The sequence below is a fragment of the Fusarium phalaenopsidis genome, assembly GCF_050370095.1.
Source record: "Fusarium phalaenopsidis strain FUZ10S chromosome Unknown contig_32296, whole genome shotgun sequence".
NCBI classification, from domain to species: Eukaryota; Fungi; Ascomycota; class Sordariomycetes; order Hypocreales; family Nectriaceae; genus Fusarium; species Fusarium phalaenopsidis.
The window spans coordinates 1734241-1753721 of NW_028145408.1; the positions used below are offsets into that span (position 1 = coordinate 1734241).

The 19481-nt window shown below is 53.5% G+C and overlaps 4 protein-coding genes across 4 annotated transcripts; 3 read left to right on the forward strand and 1 right to left on the reverse strand.

Moving 5' to 3' along the window:
• Positions 1–55: 55 nt before the first annotated feature.
• On the forward strand, positions 56–1119 carry LRP88_06113 (3-hydroxyacyl-CoA dehydrogenase; the record flags this gene model as incomplete). The annotated part of the gene is made up of 3 exons (XM_083242653.1): positions 56–184; positions 239–338; positions 389–1119. The coding sequence occupies 3 exons, from the start codon at positions 56–58 to the stop codon at positions 1117–1119; spliced, it is 960 nt and encodes a 319-aa protein (XP_083101589.1).
• An 8254-nt stretch (positions 1120–9373) lies between these two features.
• Positions 9374–10925, forward strand: LRP88_06114 (homeobox domain-containing protein; the record flags this gene model as incomplete). The annotated part of the gene is made up of 3 exons (XM_083242654.1): positions 9374–9948; positions 9996–10133; positions 10187–10925. The coding sequence occupies 3 exons, from the start codon at positions 9374–9376 to the stop codon at positions 10923–10925; spliced, it is 1452 nt and encodes a 483-aa protein (XP_083101590.1).
• A 2417-nt stretch (positions 10926–13342) lies between these two features.
• On the forward strand, positions 13343–14593 carry LRP88_06115 (Rox3 mediator complex subunit-domain-containing protein; the record flags this gene model as incomplete). The annotated part of the gene is made up of 3 exons (XM_083242655.1): positions 13343–13655; positions 13796–14454; positions 14519–14593. The coding sequence occupies 3 exons, from the start codon at positions 13343–13345 to the stop codon at positions 14591–14593; spliced, it is 1047 nt and encodes a 348-aa protein (XP_083101591.1).
• A 1579-nt stretch (positions 14594–16172) lies between these two features.
• On the reverse strand, positions 16173–19163 carry LRP88_06116 (transcription factor domain-containing protein; the record flags this gene model as incomplete). The annotated part of the gene is made up of 6 exons (XM_083242656.1): positions 16173–16932; positions 16988–18224; positions 18279–18608; positions 18673–18737; positions 18790–18917; positions 18981–19163. The coding sequence occupies 6 exons, from the start codon at positions 19161–19163 to the stop codon at positions 16173–16175; spliced, it is 2703 nt and encodes a 900-aa protein (XP_083101592.1).
• Between the last annotated feature and the right edge of the window lie 318 nt (positions 19164–19481).

Sequence of the window (19481 nt, forward strand, 5' to 3'; positions counted from 1 at the left end):
AACACACAATCCAATCTTTGCTGCAAATATACCACATTCCTCATTGTCGCTTCCAATGGCTGCCTCGGTTCTTCGTATGCGCTCGCTGGGAGCTGCGCGCCAGGTGCGCTGCTTCAGCTCTTCTCCCCGACAGTACGCTGCTGCTGAGGTCAAGCGCCTTGGTGTTATCGGCGCAGGCCAGATGGTGAGTCGCGAGAATGGCATGTGAAGAGCGTCACGTCAATTAACCACCACGTAGGGATTGGGAATTGCTCTCGTTGCTGCTCAGAAGGCCCAGGTTCCTGTGACCATGATTGATACCTCCGACAAGGCTTTGGAAAAGGGCATTGCTTTCGCTGGTACGAGCTCCAATGCCTCTTATTCGGCCTCCCTTCTGACATTCCCGTAGAGAAGCTTCTGGCCAAGGATGTCTCCAAGTCGAGAATTACACAAGAGCAGGCCGACAAGGCGCGGTCCCTTCTGAGCACCAGCACCAAGATGGAGGACCTCTCCTCTGCCGATATGGTCATTGAGGCCGTCCCCGAGATCCCCAAGCTCAAGTTCGACATCTTCGGCAAGCTCGCTCAGATCTGCCCCAAGCATGCCATCCTCGCCACAAATACCTCGTCCATCTCAATCACTCGTATCGCCGCCGCCACGACAACTGATCCCACCGACACCTCGGCCTCGTCCCGCGTCGTCTCCACCCACTTCATGAACCCCGTCCCCGTGCAAAAGGGTGTCGAGATCATCAGCGGTCTCCAGACCAGCAAGGACACCCTCGACACTGCCGTCGAGTTCTGCAAGAAGATGGGCAAGATCACATCCGTGTCGGCCGATTCGCCCGGCTTCCTTGCCAACCGCATCCTCATGCCTTATATCAACGAGGCCATCATCTGCCTCGAGACCGGTGTCGGAGACCGCGACTCCATTGACGCCATTATGAAGAACGGCACCAACGTGCCCATGGGTCCTCTGCAGCTTGCCGACTTTATCGGTCTCGACACATGTCTCTCCATCATGAAGGTCTTGTACGAGGAGACGGCCGATTCCAAGTACAGGCCGAGTGTGCTGCTGAAGAACATGGTCAACGCTGGATGGTATGGCAAGAAGAGCGGCAAGGGTTTCTACGACTATTGACCCATTAGTTAAAATCCCAAGTCACCAAAATTGTTTCATAGTTTACGTTCAATGAGTATAGGGATAGAGGGAAAATACTATCACGAACAATGAAATCGTTAGCATCCGGTAGCCTTTCTCGACTCACTCCTCCTGGTGTTGACCCAACTCGCCCCCGCTGGCAGTATCGCCCACAGCCCTCGGAGATGCTTGAGAAGCCATGAAGCCATGAAACTGGCCCATCGTTAGCCCTCAAGCTTCAGCGCTCTAGCCGCGGCTTCGTGAGCAAGCGCCTCGAACGTCCCGTTGTCCCCTTTCCAGGGTTGAAAACAAAACATCAAAGACTCGATCAACATAATCTTCGGAATCTCGGAAACAAGCACGTGGCCCAGAAAGAATGCGGTCCAATTCCGCTTTGTACGTGATACATGCAACGTGTGATTGTCCCGTACAACAACGGAGGCCGGTCGAGGTCCCCCTCGTGAGGGCCTGACCACGCAATCGAGCCCACGGGCCACGGGAGCTTTTCTAAATAGCAGCCCCTAGCTGAGACGGAAACGGGACGGAACAGTTACGCGAGAAGCTAGACAGAAAGTCCAGCATCGACTTTGTCTTGAGGCTCAGCCCGGCAGTTGCGGTTCGGTATGATCGTCATTGGCCTCGTCTCAACGCTGAGCTTAATTAGGCATGTCATATCCGGAAATCCCTTCGTGCAAAGGGTCGATGGACGGATCTGCTCGCGTTTCTGCAGAGTTGTTCCCGGGTAGCCAGGGTATGCAATCGATACTCGAAGCAGCCGGCGTCTGTGTTGACCGGTTCTCCTGGCTGCGAACTTTTGCAACTCCTGAACTATCCATCCATCATGTGCCCATCCAGGAGATATCACTTCACTAATCTCCTTTTCCCCCTATCTGTTCGGACTTTTAGAAAACACTAGTCCACGAGGTTACATCCTGACCCGTTCGTTCAAGACCAAGTTGCTCCAAACAGGTTTCACCTTGAGGCTTTTGCCTACTTACCGTGCAGGAAACATATTAAACCCTACAGCAACGGGGGCTGGCTCGGACCAGCCCGCCAAAAATAGGAAACTTGGCTCCAAGTACTATGAGTTATTCGGAGCTAAGGTACTCTCAGGGCTTGCGTTCATGCTACTTGGCGAAGTGATTACCAACCTGGTGTATAGTGTAGCTGCATCTTCACACTAGTACGGCCGATAGGCTGGATACTCTATCCGGCGGCGACAGCGGCGACAACCGCGGGTAAAGAACGCAAAAGCACAAGTGTCCGGCACATCAGAGAGTCATCCGGCTACCCCACGAGCCATGACTCCTCCAAGTCCCTCCTCTCCCTAGAGATGGCCAGCAAAAGCGCCGAGAAACCTGCGCATCGGGCAGGGGATCGAGGTCTACAATGACTTAGACCGAGCCACTCACCAGCCAAAGGATTCTTGCCGAAGCAAGGACATGCCCTAATACGAGCGTCTTCATCCTTCCTTCATCCGATCACGCGAAGCGAGTTGACGTGCATCATCGGCGCCTCTGACACGGCCGCCTCAGCGTCAAATCGTTCGATATTTGCTTCTTTGAATCGGCGAAAAGCGCGAGGCCCAAGATCCATCCACAGAAAATTCTGTCCCGTCTGCTTCGGCCAGGGTTCGTGCCGCAGATGGCGGACGCATGAGGGCTTTACCCGGGATGGAGCGTCTTGCTACCGAAATCTCAAGTCAGCATTAGGAAATGGAGAAAGCGGGCTCTGACCCTAAACCGTTTGTTTGTCGATATATTTCATCTGAACATGCCTGGAGCTTGTAGATTGAGTTGTCCAGGAAATTGCCGAGCGGCGGCCATGGTCTCTGTAGGTCGGCATGTCTCATCAGCTCCTTGCCAGGTTGCTGGAGGCCACATGCCCGCCTTGTCGAGGCAGTGTGAGGTGTAAAAATCGATACTCTCATGATGGTGGGCTCAGCATCATTGTGTAGACTGATTCTGGCTGCAGGGAGTCAAAACTTTTCGATAAGACGCAGTGAATGACGAGGACAGGTGGGACTCGTCAAGATTGATGAACCCCCAAGGCTGAGCTAGAAAGTGACGGTCAGATTCGCTGCCGCCCTTCCCCGACAAGCACGTCGATGGGCCTCTAGGAAGCTGTGGCCGCCATGGCGCCCATGACCACCAAGATGGCTTGTACGGGCTGTAGTCAAAGCTGAGTTTGATGAAGAAAACATGAACCACGCTCTTCACCATGGTGAATATGCCGTGGCTGGTAAGGAGGCCAATGCTCGTTGCAACTCTTTAACCCTTATTGCCAAATGACCACTCTGGGGTTCTTCTCGGCAAGCAGGGATGCGTCGATCCAGAATGTTCCTCAGTCCGTCCGCAAGAAGCTCCATCTCGGGACTCATTCTTCTATGGATGAAACATGCTACCGGGGAATTGCTCGAAGGTGAGAGGGTCAGACATGGGATAGCCTGGCCATTGTGCAGAGGCGGATGTCCTCCGGGCAAGACCTTGCATGGTGGGTTAGAGATGATCGATCGGACAGTAGATGCGACTGGTTGATCAAAAGTCTGGCAGTCGGGGACACCGCTTGTTCTCTAGCTGCAGGCCTCGAGCGTGACGAGATCCGGCATCAGTAGCAAGGTCATTGCTGCGATGCTGTGCAGAGATACAATCCACATCATGGACGGGAACCAGGACTAGTGCCCGGGCAAGAGATGGGGCCGTCAGTGGGTCTAAATAACATTGCCACTCTCAGCAACATGTTCCCAGATCTGGAGCACGAGGTATGTAGATATGAGGAGATGCAATCAGTGTTGACTGCCTGTTGAGCGGGCAGTGTCCATGTAAGACCCAAGCGGCACACTTCCGCGGCCCCAGACCTGGTTCAGCCACCGAGATTGACACTCTAAATAGTACTATCTGCTCGCGTGCTGGTACGAGTTGTAATAAACGTTGCTGTAGTATCCGTAGATGACTGCACAATCCCCGTAGGGCATGGATGAGTCGACTGCAGGTTGCATCATTCGGGCTCAAGTACCGTGGCCGGTTGAGGAGATAATTTGGGGTAACAGTCGTCGTCAACCGAGGTGCCAACTGCCTGCCAACTGCCGTTGTTTGAGGACGCGGCCTGGCTGTGTGGGACGTCATGTCATCATGTTGGCTGAGCCAAGGATCCTTCTTATTCGCCTTTCAAAGTTCTGCCCTGGGCAGGGGAACTGCAAGAATGCGTGCTGGGGACCTTGGATCGAACGACTCCGAGGGGTCACTCGCCCTGCTTGCAGGCAATTCAAGGGACGAGGAAAATTAAATACCGGGTTTGCAGATTCTCGAAGGAAAAGAACCGTAATTCCTTCCCTGTTGAAGGGTCTAGTGTGACGAAAGAGGGTCTCAACGGCTGCCGCATCCTTTTCAATATGGATGTACGGAGCGATCGGGGCATTAGGCGAGGCCGTAAGAGATCCTTGCAACGCTCCTGTCATCTCTTGACCCTTGGCTTACTTTACCTCGTCTCTCACTCCATCGACGAGACTGGTGATCGATCGGAGAGCCGCGAAGCCCGGGGGTGTCAACAGTGGATCGAAGGAGGCAGATTCGGCGCGCGTTTGTTGCATATTGAGATGTCTGTGGTGTTTGTCCGAACTCCTCGTTGAAGCTTCAAACAACCACACTTTCGTTCGAAACAATCAAGAATTGGGGATGATAGGCAATGCGTGGCGTCCGGGGACCCTGGTTCGCCAGGCGTGGAGATGGCGCTCCTGAAATCTGGGGGCCACAAGGTGTGTCTGTATCAGCCTTCACAACTGCAAAATAACCACCGTTTCGAGACTGCCACGGGAGCTAGGGTAGAAAACTTTAAGTTGCTGGCATCGATGCCATGACAAGAATCGAGACAGTGCCCTCTTGTCTCCATAAAGGAGGTTAGAATCCTAATGCGTCACAGAATGTGAGAATGCAAAATGCCGCGAGGAGAGGTGCTTGGCCCTATCCGTTCCGGTTGTCTTTGATACAGCAAATGGCCCAAGTTTGTGAAACGGGAGAAACATCGTTCCCGAATATGTGGCTTTGTGTTTGTGACGGGATGCATGGTGCCGACTGGAAACCGTGTGAGTGGGATTCCCGTTGACGCAGGGTAAATACTCGAAGACACGTTGGGATTTCAAACAGTGTATGTTGGACGATGGGACATACTTTCGCTCTCTTGTGTCCATGATGTCGGTTCCATCATTCGCTGTTTGACCAAGCTCGTACTCTATCTCGGCTGCTGGCACAACGCTTGTGTCCATACGAGATGGCGGTCGAGATAACTGAAGTTGGGCAATGTTACCAGCGAGATCCCGTCGTATTGTGAGATATTAGGTTGTGTCACGGTTCTCCAAGCCACGCTGACAGTCAAGCAGTGAGACAGGGCGATGTCTCTCATCCACGCCCCACCGCTCCTCCATCCTGTCGGGAAGCTCATCAGAGTTGCATGCAACGCTGAGGATCTTGGAAACCTTGTCGAGGTAGTTGTTCGAGACTGAGTTGCCGATTGAAGTCTGAGTATTTAGAAATTAGAACAACTGATTGCTTGTAACCTCTTCGTATAGGCGTGGCTCGAAGGCGAGAATACTCTACAGTATCCTATCAACTGTGGCTAGCTAGCCCAGAGGTTGACCGCAAGAACGATATGCAGCTGAATGCACACTGGAGCTTACTCGAATTTTCAATATGCCGCAGCGGCCGCAGTTCTGGCCAGATGGCGAAATTGTTGAATCCGAAAGACGGCTGACTGTCGCCGGGTCCGATGGACTTGCGGGACCGAGATGATCGAGTTGGGGGTTGACGATAATTACAGTACCCCCGGTAAGGCGAGAAATGTGGGTTTCGGAGGGAACTTTGAAGGGCCTTGATGGATCATGGTTATGTTCTTGACCTGTCTCTAGGAGCCCGGAGGTGAGGATCAAGGCTGAGGACAAGACCCATGCCCTCTGATGCCGTGAGAAAATGGGCCCGTTTCGAAGCCGTTGGGAGTCGTCATCACAGTCATCGTACTGTTCGCCATTGGGATCATGGGCGTTTCGTCGGCAGCAGCGCCAAAGAAATGTCCGTGGTGTGTGCAAAGCTCAAGCCAGTTGAAGGATGAAACTTCTAGGTTCGGGTTGGCTGCAGGCCCGATCCTTGATCCCGGCCAACACTGGCTAGTGTCGTGTACGAGGAAGTAGTGGTCCGGGACAACCTCCCGTCGTTTTGCATCTGTTGAAGAAAATTCACTGTAGGTCCATTCCATTCCATCCATGGAAGGCACGGCTGTCGAACTTTGCTTGCTTGTGCCTTGCTGCACCTGCCCTGGAATTCCGGGATGGTCGAATTAGAACTTGCAGATGGAGGGGGGCACCTGCAGAATGAGCCAGCATTGTCAGCACACAAAGAAAGTACGGGCATTCAAGCGAGAAAACGGCAGGAAGCAGCCCGATGATCGGCATCTCACCTTTCCCCTTCCTTCCCCATGCAACCAACTGCAACTCGGCTTTTGGGCAGTCACGACGGTGCTTCCCGCGGCATCTGTCTCTGCCTCCATGTCTGCTTGTCTCCATCTCAAACCATGATCGAAAGGCACTGTCCACCTCCAAGACGATGCATCACATAACACCACTCGACTCAGACTCGATCCATTGCAGCATCAAGCACTAGCATCTAATGCACTGCAACCAAAAGGATCAAGGCTGGCGTTGCACTACGCCACAGTAACCGGTCATGTTTCCCCTCTGATGAGTCGAAATGGCGTTCGATGCCTTGTTACTCCATGGGATCCTCGAGATGCTCCCACGAGTTGCACAGACGAGAGCCTACCTGCAACGACCAGGGCGATAGCAAGGCACGGAGGCACCTGCCTACCAGGCACATTCACTTTACGGCTTCTCCCGTGGAATCCGCAGCACCTCCCTCCAGGATGGCGGCATTCCAGAAATAGAAGGCCTTTTTTCCATGTTTTGTCCTTGCATCTGCTCGACGGGATTCCCATGGATCAATAGTCCTCCTGGCCCCGCGATGGCGCGGCGGGACGCTCAAACGGCCGCCGTCCTCCACTATCTTCTCACGCCTCAATCCTCCGCCACATGTGCGTGCGCCTCGTCACCGAGGCATTGCCGCCGCCGCCGTCGGCCCTTCTATGCAGCTTTGCCTGTGTATCTCTGGGCAATCATCTCATTATTACCCCTGGCCCCCAAGTGCCGTCCTTGCTGCGTCTCGATGGGGCCCATGACAGAGTTCTCGACACTGGTTGCTCTGCGTATCCACTGTCCCAAAGCTGGTACAGAAACAGCTGGCTTAGCTCGGCCATCTGTCAGACACGATCACGAAGAGTCGAAACATGCTGAGCTATGAGATGGGCTGGTGATGGTTTCCCACCAAGACTTTGCCTTGCTCTACCACGGCGTCCTCCTATCACCAAACACCAAGCAACGACAGTGTCTCGACTCTGGGCTCACCTTCTGCGCACTTGGCGCCTCGTCTCGCCTCATCTCGCGGGCTTGTGTCCCTTCCCAGCGCCTACCCCGACCACCACACCACCCAGCCTTGTTCCAAATCTCACAGGGAAGACGACGATCACCCATATGATCTCCCCATCGTTCATCCACTCACTCTCTCTCCAAGCCCTCCAGAGCCAACGTGCAGAGTGATCCCTCTACCCTCATCTCATCTCGAGCAATTCCCCTCGCTCAAGACCCTTTCCTTCTCATCCAACACCCCTGTCTTCCCACACAAGTATGCTTTGACCTTGGGGACCCTTGCAATGATCAGAGGCCAACTAGATTTTGGAGTCTTCCCTACACCCTCCTCACAACGGTGCGGAGCACACCCCTCTGAACCCTTGCGAGGATCCTATTGGCTCGGGGCTGCTCAAGGCGCGACAACGGTTATGCGCAACATGCGCTCAACCGTCTCAACACAGGGTCGATATGATGATGAAGGACCAATCGACGCTGGTAGACTCGCCGTGGCCTGGAGTGCCTCACTGGTTTCATTGTGCGCCATGCCGTGCACAACTTCGATCGATGATGCTGCCCTCGAGGCTCTGTGATCACCAGCACTTGTACATCACTGATGAATCGCTCATCTCTTGCCTTGTGGCTAGGGACTGTCTGTCGTATCCCCTCCCATGACTCCTACCGGCCTCGCCTCCTTTGTCCATTCACGGCTTCTCATGTGCAAATTCAATGAGACGGGAGGCATGGCGTCGCTAATCTGCTGCCCATACCCGGCCTTCCGTCTCATCTGCGGTTCCTGGGGGGATATGCTGGGGGGTATGCTCATTCGGTGGGTTCATCATACGGGCTTGACTTGCGTGGTCATGAGGCGCCTGTCAGTTCCTCGACCCTGATTTCTTGATCTGTGAACAAGTTTCGACTGACTCAAAAGGCCTGCCATAGTGCGAGAGCGAGCAAGGAATATCCGATATGGAGACAGACCTGGTCCGTGAAGATGAGGTCAAACGCACGGCGGATCGCTCGCTCAAAGCCGCCAGGTACCACACCAGATACCCCCACCTCTTATTGCCTAGTCGTTGCAGTTCCACTTCCTCTGCAGGCCCCTGGGTACATCCACAAGCAGCATGCTTTTGATTCCTCCGGCCCCCCTCGTTGCTGTTGACTCTCCCTCTGCCATATTGAGCAGGGGTGATGGATGGCCTTGTCCAGACCCCTTGGCAAGGACATGCCAGTTGCGTATTCACTCGTCCATCAACCCCGCCAGGAAGCCTCCTCACCTACTTTAATCATATATCCGTCCAGAGCCCAACTTCATGTGGCTTGGGGCATAGGAATCATTCTTTCCACCAGACTCACTAGTCGTCTCGTTTCCTGAACCGCAGCCTATGCTCTCGTCCCTTCTTTTATGGCCCAGACCAGCCCTTATTCCAGAGCTTCCTTCTCCTTCCCAGCTTGACCTTGTTTTACAGACAGAGCCCAGCTTTCTTTTCTGAAATCAATATCTAGAGCCAAGCCTCGCCCACATTCTTTTCCGTTTAATCTTTCAACAAACTGATATCCCTTCCCCTGAGTCCACGGCCTAATCTGGCACGCCCTTGTATACTGCTTCGTCACTATCCCGGGAACGGTGTCATCCCATTCTGCAACAATCCGACGGAGAGAAGCCGTCCCTGGCAACAGGGGAGAAACCGTCGAAGTGCACTGTGCCTGTTCAACTCGAAGAGCTGCGGTAGCCGGCCATCTTGTGGTCTCACCCCATTCGTTTTTTTCACATAACTCGAGCTCTTTTCTTCCGATCATCTCGTCCAGATGCTTGTCACCAGGCAATACGACACGGAGCATAGCCATTGGCCTTTTAGCAAATACGACCCGTCTCGAAACCCGGCAAGCCCACGCATGTCGAACCCTTACGATGTTCATGTCGAGTTGCCGGCGCCATCCAGTTGGCAAGGCCAGCACTCGGGTACTGCCCACAGCGGGAATGGGATCGCCCAACCTTTTGGGCAACGGAGCGATGAAACACAGCCTGCACAATCGCGACAGCCTGCAGGAGGTAGAGGCAATGCCCTTGGCATTCATGTGAGGTCCGAGACGAACCAGATACATGCTCCTGCCTCGATCATGACAGACCAGCGTGGACTGCATTCAGAAGTACGGCACTCAAGCCTTCGGGATGGGGGGTATGGAGCAAGGTTCGGCACATCAGCTCGAGAGAACCTCATCACCGCCGAGTCTGGAAAGGCACAGGCGGGAAAGGCAAACTCTCTGAAGGATGACGACGAGGATGATTTGGATGAGGAAGACATGCTTGATGGAGAGGGAGACAACCCTGCCCAAACTGCGGCGGAACGCGCAGCAGCTCGCCGCAAGATGAAGAGGTTTAGGTCAGTTTGTTTTGGCCAGTTATTTGGACAGGAGCTGACAGTCATAGACTTACCCATCAGCAAACTCGATTTCTTATGAGCGAGTTTGCAAAGCAGCCACACCCTGATGCCGCGCACCGGGAGCGTCTGTCGAGAGAAATTCCCGGACTCAGCCCACGACAAGTTCAGGTCTGGTTCCAGAATCGGTATATTGCCCCCGACCTCTTCCTCCTTCTTCGTGTTGCTGACTATGGGCTAGACGTGCCAAGATCAAGCGTCTCAACGCTGATGACCGCGACCGAATGATTAAGATGAGAGCGGTCCCCGAGGGATTTGATAACGTTCAGGCACTCCATTCGCCATACGGAGCTGTTCATGGTATGAACACCCCGTTGTCGGCTCCAGGGCAATTCAATACCCAGTCGTATGCACAGCACATGATGAGGCCGCTGATCGTCGATGTACGGAGGGCTGAGGCGAGCGAGCATGCCTCCCCGACCAGCTTGACTCCTGGATTTGGGGGGCTTGGGTACAGCCCTGCTGGGAGCATGAACAGTCCTAGCATTGTCTCACCACTCTCTCCAGCTTCGAGCGACCGATATGCTTATGGCGGGCACTTCTCTGCTCCCCTCACAGCGAGCCCCAGGACATCGCACCCCTTTGGACAACATGGCCTCGACACCCCCATCGAAATCAACCGGCCAAGCCCTCACCCTATCCAGCCTCCCCTGCTCCGTGACACCATGTCCAGAGCCAGGTCAGAGTCGTCACAATCACCACTGCGTTCGACCATGTCATGGAAGGGAGACACAATTGACTATTCCTACCGAGGAGCAAACACGAGCCCAAGCCTTGCTGACCGACACGCTCCTCTGTATCAGCCTGCCCCCATAACTCAGTCCTCTGGTGGTATGGATACTTATGCTGTGAACTCGATGCCTGGGAGCAGGGCTTCGCCCGTGCCCCAGGCCCCAAGCCGCGAAGTTGAAAGGGCTTGAAAGTTCCAGGGGATACCCATTGACCGATACCGATATTATTGTACAAGCTTGAACACCGTTTCAGGGTTCAAGCCGTGCAATTCCCTGCGTCCTCCAAGTTTGAACATGTTGTCTATCCGGCAACCCCAATTATAGTGCCTTTGCAGAGCTGCAGTCTGGCACCTATCATCAGTTGGCATCACTGATATGTTTCACTTTCACGAGCTCAATGACGACGGAGGCTGGCCGTTTGAGCCGTTTCCCTTCTTGTCCCCTCGTGCCGAAAGGTCGAGGGGATTGTGCGCCACCTTGTTATGGCGCACGTTTCCACTCAGGATTTGTCTAGTTTGGCCCACTTTCTTACGTTACTGTTGAAGACTGTTTCTCTTTTGGATTGCATTTTCATGAGCTCGATCAACTGCATTTTGGCGCATCATGATGGTGGTTGGGGGACGGGCAAGGGTTTATTCGGAAGTGGGCAGGGTCCCGGAATCACGAGCCTGGACGTTTGGGCGATGATGATGACTCTTTCCTTATTTCATTCATTGTAGCTGGAGAGGCATTTGATTTGCTATGATGATGATCTGAAGCTGGGATTTGGATGACCAAAAAGGGGGCTCATAGGTTTGGCTGGCGCAACGATGCTTTTTTTGCTTTCTACCTCGGAACGGACTGGCTCTGATTTCCAATTCTGGTGTATGTATATACTTTAGATCAAATGTGTGTGGATTGGTATGGAATTAGGTACGAGGGTCTGCTCATCAAAGTGGTTGTGAGCGCTTGGTGCGCATAATCAAATCGCTACTTTGAGGAGAGACATGAAATCACAACTCAAGATTGTAAGACGGCGAATCCTATTTGCGACTGAGGCGCTTTGCGTGATGTTCTTTGTTGTTTCTGCTATGACAGAAGATGATGGATCCTATAATACCTTAGAATAGATCGACAGCTATCTCTTCTTTGTTGTGGTGAGATGAGGCGGCGTGGGAACCTGAACCAAGACTACGATCAGCCCTGGGCATCGAACAAAGGTGTAGAAACACTTGGGGTATAAAGCATGCTGGGATCAGATAGGCCAAGTCTCCTTCCGGCAGCCAAGTGGTTATCAGCGATACAATGTGTGAAGCTGAAAACACGTCCAAGGCTACTAGGTTTACCAGATGTTTGGTGTCATCACAGCGACAAAGAAATGCTCAAGCAGGTAGATGACCTGTGTTGACCAACTTACCGTGAACAAGAATAGATTACTCGAGCAGTAAACAAAGACTACTCAGCAGATTGTGTCACCATGTTCTAAACATGACCCTAGAATACATCTCCTTGGCTATCCTTTTGTCTATCCTTTCATTCGGCAGAACAAAGGGTTCAGTCAAAGGTGAAGAAATGTCACTTGCATCAGGTCATCACCGCATCATGGCAGCCGCACGAGGGGCCCTCGTGATGATGGTTTTAGGCAAGGTTACTGAAGTGTGCTCTCGACCACACATCCCCGTCATGACAGCAGCGTAGGGTCGAGCAAGCTGACGATTGTTGAGGGATGAGAGTGGTCTTGGGTTATTGAAGAAGAAGAAACGCGAAAATTCGGCGCGAGATGGAGCATCTTATCACGGATGGGGAAGGTCACGTGGGGGCTCCACTGGGTCATCCAGATTCACAGAGAGGTAGCGAGGATGGGTGTTGCCTTAGACCTAAGGTACGTATTTTCTCTTTAGTTCGAGAAGAAGCGAAGCTCCGTGATTCGGTGACGCCGCGGGGCTGACTGCGACAGCGGAGGAATAGAAGGGTACGTACCTGTGGCTCGCGTGGCGGCCCCTTTGTTCTTCGGAACCAGCCACTCAGATTAGCGGAAGAACGTACCGGCGGGTGGTCACTGCTGGAAAAGAGCAGAGGAAAGGCGGAAGGCGGAAAAAGGCCCAGAGCGGAACAAGGACGGGGGTGTTTGGTGGTTTGTGCCTGCCCTGCCATTCACTCCTGCGTTTTGCCGGGGCCGGGGTCCACACTAAGTCACTAACACGCCCACACCCACTGAACAGTGGCCGTCAGTCAGTGGCAGCCTCTGCTCTCGTGAAATTGCCTCGTCTTTCAGGCTCAAACTTTTGGCTCTCCCTCATTCCACACTCCACACCTTCACCACCTCGTTTCGCCCCCGAATCAACCTCCATCAACGAACCTACGATCGACCCCGACGACGTCAAACCCTCGCTCCGCAGCGACATTCGCCCTTTTCCCACCAAAGCCGTCGATTCTCACTCACCCGATCCTGCCTACTCGCGACTCGAGATTCCCGTCCGCGCCGACGCTCACCGAGCCCCGAGGAAAAACCAGTGCATGACGTTCAGCTGAGAAAGAAGCGGAGCGCTCGCATCGCACGCAGCGACTCTCGGTCGGCGACCGGCGCGACTCTCGCCCACCAACTCTCCCTCGCGGAGCCGTCCACAATGTCGTTCCATCCCCAGACGCCTCAGAGTCCATCGCAATTCTCCTCCGGCACCTCGGAGCCCGCGTTAGGCGTGGCCACCTCGATGACGGCCACGGCCACGGCCACCACCTTGCCGACTCCCGCCCACAGCGTCAGCGGAAGCGCCTCGCATCACGACGTCGCCATGGCCGACGACTCTCCCCACAAGCGGAAGCGCTCCGTGGATGACAGCGGTGACCGCGAGCAGAAAAAGGTCCACGTCGAGGAAAGCAAGCTGGGCATTGAGGACCTACATCTCGATGTGGGGAAGAAATACCTGCTTTGCCAAACTCGTAAGGCTCCCTGCACAGCACTCTCTCCGCTCCTCCTTCTCCTCCTCGTCCCGGCTCTGGATCACACCAGAGAGAAAGAGTGTCGCCGACACCATGTGATTCCCGCCAGAGAATTGTATGTTAACATCAGTCATCTTTAGCCCATCTGGAATCGCTACCGCGTATATCCGAAGACTTGTACGAGATGTTTAACCTCACCGGACTCGCCGCCGAAGTGGCTCGAGAGAAGCCCAACGGAGAGAAGAATGCACTACGATCATCCTACACCGGCCACATCAAGCGCTTAGGTATCGCTGGTCACTTCAAGGTGCAAAAGGTCGAGAACAGGGGCGAGAATGACCCTCAAGAAGAGAGCGACTTTGCTCAGATCCTGCATCTCGGCGATGAGGACTGGAACAACTCATTTGTCCGCGGCCGCGAGATTTCCCTCGGACTATCACAATCATCCCTCTCGAGTCTAGGACGAGCAGTCACCATGGCCAAGGGCTCGATAAAGAAGGACGTATGGGATACATCAGTCCTGGGGCTTCAGTCCTCAAACGGAGAGCTGAAGCAACCATCTTCAGCAAGGCCTACTGCCCCCAACACTCCCCTCAATGTTCCCGGCGCTGTAGGACGACTAAAGGCTCAAGGGGCCTCGGCAAACGATCCCAACAGGCCGCGGCGGAACATCAAGAAGCGAACATACGGCGACAGCAGCTTCGAGGGATACGGAGAGGGATATCCTGATGATGACAATGCCATGGAAGGTGGATACTCTACGGGAGAGGGAGAAGGGAGCCAGAAGCGGCGCAAGAAGGTAGGGCAACATTTCTCTCATTGCGCCGAGTTCTTTGTTTGTGTTTATCTGACTCTGTCTCTAGAATCCTGGCAACGCCTCGCCGTATCCGAGCGCTATGCGGCAACAAAGCTACGGCCCCGGCATGGTTGGCGCTTGAAGCCCTCGCTCCTCTCACGCTCCTTTTCCTCGAGTTGGCCATCCATCATACGGCAGCGCCCTCGAGCCCACTAATAGACCTCACCGAAAGGTGTCTTGAGGCTCAGAGGGATTGTTTCCTCACGCATGACACAGACGCCATAAGCCGCCTCCCCCCTTGGCTTGGCCTGGCCTGGTGTCGCGTCACGTCTCACAGCGCTTGACTTTCTGCACATCCCTCTCTTTTTCACACCTTGTACAGGCTACCTACCTATATTACGATACGACTCGACTCGAGGCGGTTACGGTATTCCCGGAGAGGGGGACCTCGCGTTGGGCACCACGCGGCCGCCTCCTGTCTCGCTCGCTCTTTGGAACCAAAACAAAAAAAATCAGTGCTACTCGATTTTGAACTTGTCAATTTTTTCACGCTTGGTCTCGTTTCGTCTTTTTTCTGCAACTTGCATTCAGTAGGGGCGTACACACGACATTGTCGTCCCCGATGAGCACGGCGTTTAGGCAAAGGAGATGAAAGAATGGATCTCTTTGTATTTGCAAAGGGGGCAGGCAAATGGAAACCGGCCGGACGGTACGGGAGTGCGGTACTCCCCGGCAGGGAGGCTTCTTTTTTTTTCACTACGTTTTTTTTCCCACTATCAAAAGACACGGCCTCCCTCAGTATTCCTGTTTTTTTACTGCCTTTTTTTTGTTTTTTTTTTATCATTGCTGCTTTTGATATTTCTTTCTGCTGCAGTCTTACTACTACACATTTTTGTTTTTTGACCAAACGCTCAATGAAGTTAACACACGGAGGGGGGGAGTCGGAGGGACGGAGCAAAGGGGGGAACCAAAGGGGGGAAAGGGAGGTGGTGAAATACCTTTTTTTCTTTTTTTTTAACGATGGTTTTCGTCTGCATGGAGGCGCTTCGCCAGGGAGCCCGCGCCCGACTATGAAGGGAATGAGGAGAGAGTGAGTGTTTGTCCAAGGGGGCAAAGGGGGTGAACGAGAGAGGGGGGGAAAGGGGACGAGGAGGAGAGGAAGAAAAAAAAGACAATAGCGCCAGGTAGGCCTTATGTGTTGTCATCGTCGTTGTTGTTCTTGGATTAGATGCCAGCTAGAGTCGCAATTCGACGCCTGGTTTACAGCGAGTCGATGTTGCCTATTTGTGTAATACCAGTGATGTAAAACAGATGTCTACGTTTGTGTATTATGTATATTGTCGTGGTTGTTGTGGTGACGTCTTTGATTCAACATCAGATTCAAGAACAGACAAGAGAAAACATGTCTGATACCAGCAGGCATAGAGACTCGAGTCTCACATCTCACGTGAAAAACATCCAAGATGAACAGTTTACTGCTGTCATGTGCCAATTGTTTCTATCCAGAATAAAATCAAACAAAGAATCAACCAAATGCTATTCCTCCACCAACCCAGCCCATATGTGTCATGTCGCATATCTCATTACACCCATCAAAGGGGTATTTATCCAAGCATCTCCATGATTACCTCATCTCCTCTGATTACAACACCAGGCCTTTTGATATACATTGCTCAAATAAGCATGGGGCTACATTCAATATCTCGGGTATCAATCACGCATCATTGCTGTGGAACTTGTCCCTCGTCCTCGCCAAAGTTGCCATTCTCAACTGTCGGGTATGCACCTGTCATCATCTCTGCCCAGCTCCAGTCTAGTGTCATGGGCAGGGAGAAGAGATCATGTGGGAGTAGAGGTTGCTGGAACCCGCCTGCTGTTGGCCCTGGCGGGGACTGCATGCTTCCATTTCCATTCATGAGTGAGTCAAAGTCGCCATTCTGCCCAGGCTGGGGCACCGGGAACTCCTGAGGCCAGCCAGCTGATCCCGCTGGAGAAGGGTCATTCATAGGGGTATTCATGGAGAATGAAGCCCTGTGATCACCATTCTGCGGCGGTGATAGCTGAGCTTGCGATGACCTTCTGTCACCAATAGAAGACACCGACATGGGCGGAGTCGCTTCGGCGCCTGTGGACTGTCGAGGGGTCTGGGTCGAGGAGCCCGGGACTGGGGTCGCCTTGGCCGAGGCCGCGGTGTGATTGGGCGATGACCTGCTCGTCGTGTCCTGGTTCTTGCGTTTCCGGCGAGAAGACTGCTCCTTCTCGGCCTTTTCGATAACAGCCTTGGCTATTCGCTCGAACTCGGAACAAATTCCAAGCATCCGATGAACACCACCCTGCTCAGCCTCCTGTCCAAGCATGGAGAGGAATGTCACCACCATGTTCATCAGGCGAGTGTCTGACTTTGCTCGTGGGTCGAGAGGGTTCTGGAGGATATTGCCGAATAGGGTTACTAGCGCAGAAACGGGGAAGTATAGAATGAGCCTGATACCTAATTAGCATGGATGTTAAGCCAGTAGATTGAGGTCTTGATTCTTACCAAACACAGGAAAAGTCACCCTGCGGGACGTATTTAAGCAGCGAGACAGATGCTCGTGCCGCAGCCGTACAGAGAGCTGCCGAGGAAAAGACACGCGGGTTGAGCGGTTTGGCGTTGAGACCCTGAATAGCATAGTTGGACAGGCGGCTAGTCCAGTACCCGTGGTGAACCGACATACGATGGATCGTCGTTAGGCAGTTGTAATAGGTGAGGTGCACCATGACAACGTGGAGAATCAAGGGGGTATGCGAGGCCTTGATCTCATGTTCAGGTCGGTAGTCGATCGGAATGCGGTCCTTCCAGTCCTCCAGCTTCTGATCGAGCTCGCCAATTGTATTGAGGAGCTCGCCATCAGATTGCTTCGTGGCCTGAACCGAATACAGCCGCTTGTAGACCTCGCTCTCGATTGTGGCAAACTCGCACATGACGCGGAAAAGGTTCATCTTGCCCTTGCCGTCAGCCAGGGGAATGTTGCCAATGTTGTCTTCGGGGTCAGCATCCGGAAGCTCGACATTCATGTCATCGTCGTCCTGGGCTGGTGGACGGCCAGCACGGAGACACAGGTCCTTGTCGAGCATGTACGCAATCCAGAAGACTCTCTTGCGCTGCTCAATCTCGACTGGGTTGAGGTTGAATCCAGTTCCACGCTTGTGCAGACCGATACTGTGCGCTAGACGCATCGCCGCAGCGATCAAGAGGAACGTTGGCTGAGGGTTGGGCGTTCCTTGCATGAACAGAGCCATACCAAGAAGCGCCTGTACACTCAGGAGATCCGTGTTGCGCATGGTCAACTCGGGGAACACACCCAGTGCGTTCTTGAGATAACCCCATGCTTTGTCATCCTCCTCCTGGGGCACGAGGTTGCTCATGACACGCAAGCGGTGGGCAATCGCAAGCGCGCAATTGAGACTAGCCCACCAGCCAGATCCGTGATATGGGTCCGACGAGTACTGCCGTTCCACCAGGTGCATAAAGGTCGGCTGGTGGAAAAGGGGGAATATGCAGTTGAAGTTCTCGAAGAAGTCCTTGAGCAAAGACAACGCCTCGGGCTTCGAGGGCAGTGGCCGGAAGACGGGTCGTTGGAATAGATCGCCAAAGACTTCGGGCTTCCAGTTGGTCCATTTATGGTCATCCACTGACACATCCGAGATGGTTCGCTGGAACGAGTTGTCACCCGTCTTGGAATTCACCCATGAGATTCCCTTGGGCGAGAAAATAGAGAAACCCGAGGAAGAGCCTGCGTGGTATTAGCGACTAAACCGGGTGTAACAGGAGCATAGTCGCAACGTACCGATGTATCTTGTCTCACCATACGTATTGGTAACCAGTGAACACATCATTTCTGAAAGCGCCTCGACTTCTTCCTGGTCTTCGGGGTTGGCGTCATCGGGAGCTGGTGTCACTGACTTGCGTTTGTCTTCCCTCACAATAGGGTTCGGTGATGTCAGTGAACTTTGAGGTGTCGACCCGGTTCCATCAATAGCAGAAGGAATAGAGGCGGTCTGGGATGGCGAAGCGGGCGAAGATGCTGTGGCCATTGAGGCCTGCCGTGACTTTTGGTTTCTTTCCATCAACTTCTTCTCCAGAGCTCCGAGATCACCATCCTCTTCGTCCAGAAGACCTGCAAGGATAATGTTAGTTTGCCAAGAGTTGAGAAAGTAGAGTGCTGCTGGAAGAAGACACACCAGATAGCCGTAGCAAGTGTTCCATCCGATTCAATCGGTTCTCTAGTCCTTCGATATACTTGGCGCTATAGATTGATAAGCAACTGATACCAATTCCCGAGACCAAGGCTTTGTTACCCTTTGGGAGGAGCGCGCTTCTTCTCAACTTGGGTAAAGACGCATTCTGTCTTGTAGTTGATGCAATGGGTGCAAGCAGGCATCTTGCCGTCGCACTTGATCTTCTTCTTCCGACACATGTCGCAAGCCTATCGAGCCCGAATCAGCGCCCAACTTCTCAAGGCCGACGATTGCGCCAAGACATCTCTTACCCTAGCAATTCTCCTTCTCTTTGGATCATTGGAGTCGTCGAGTAGCATTGCTGAGTCGGGAAACATTTGAGCGGCGAGCTCAGGGGGCAACTGTGGTAGACCATCGTAACCGCCGAAGATCTGTGGCGGCTGATTCATAATGGGCGGTGCCATGCCTGGCACCTGAAAGCCCATATGGTCCATCTTGTTCAGAGGGGATGCGGTCGTCGCGCAAAGGCGTGGGAATATTCGATGCGAAGGTTCGTGTTCGTGAACGGACGGTCAATTCAGTGGGAGGCGACCTGAAGCTTGGCAGGACCCCTCGCTTCTGTAGAGGGTGCGCGTCGCGGCGAGGCCGGGCAAGGCGATGATCGTGGGCGTCTCGTCGAATGCTAACTGTTGGGGAGTGAAGTTGCAAGGCGAATCATGGGTCTGTCGAAAGGCGACGCGGGAGAGTAGTAATAGGTAAGTAGGTAAGTGCTGCAGATAGTGGAGAGGTTAAAGAATCTCAGCCGTTTTGGC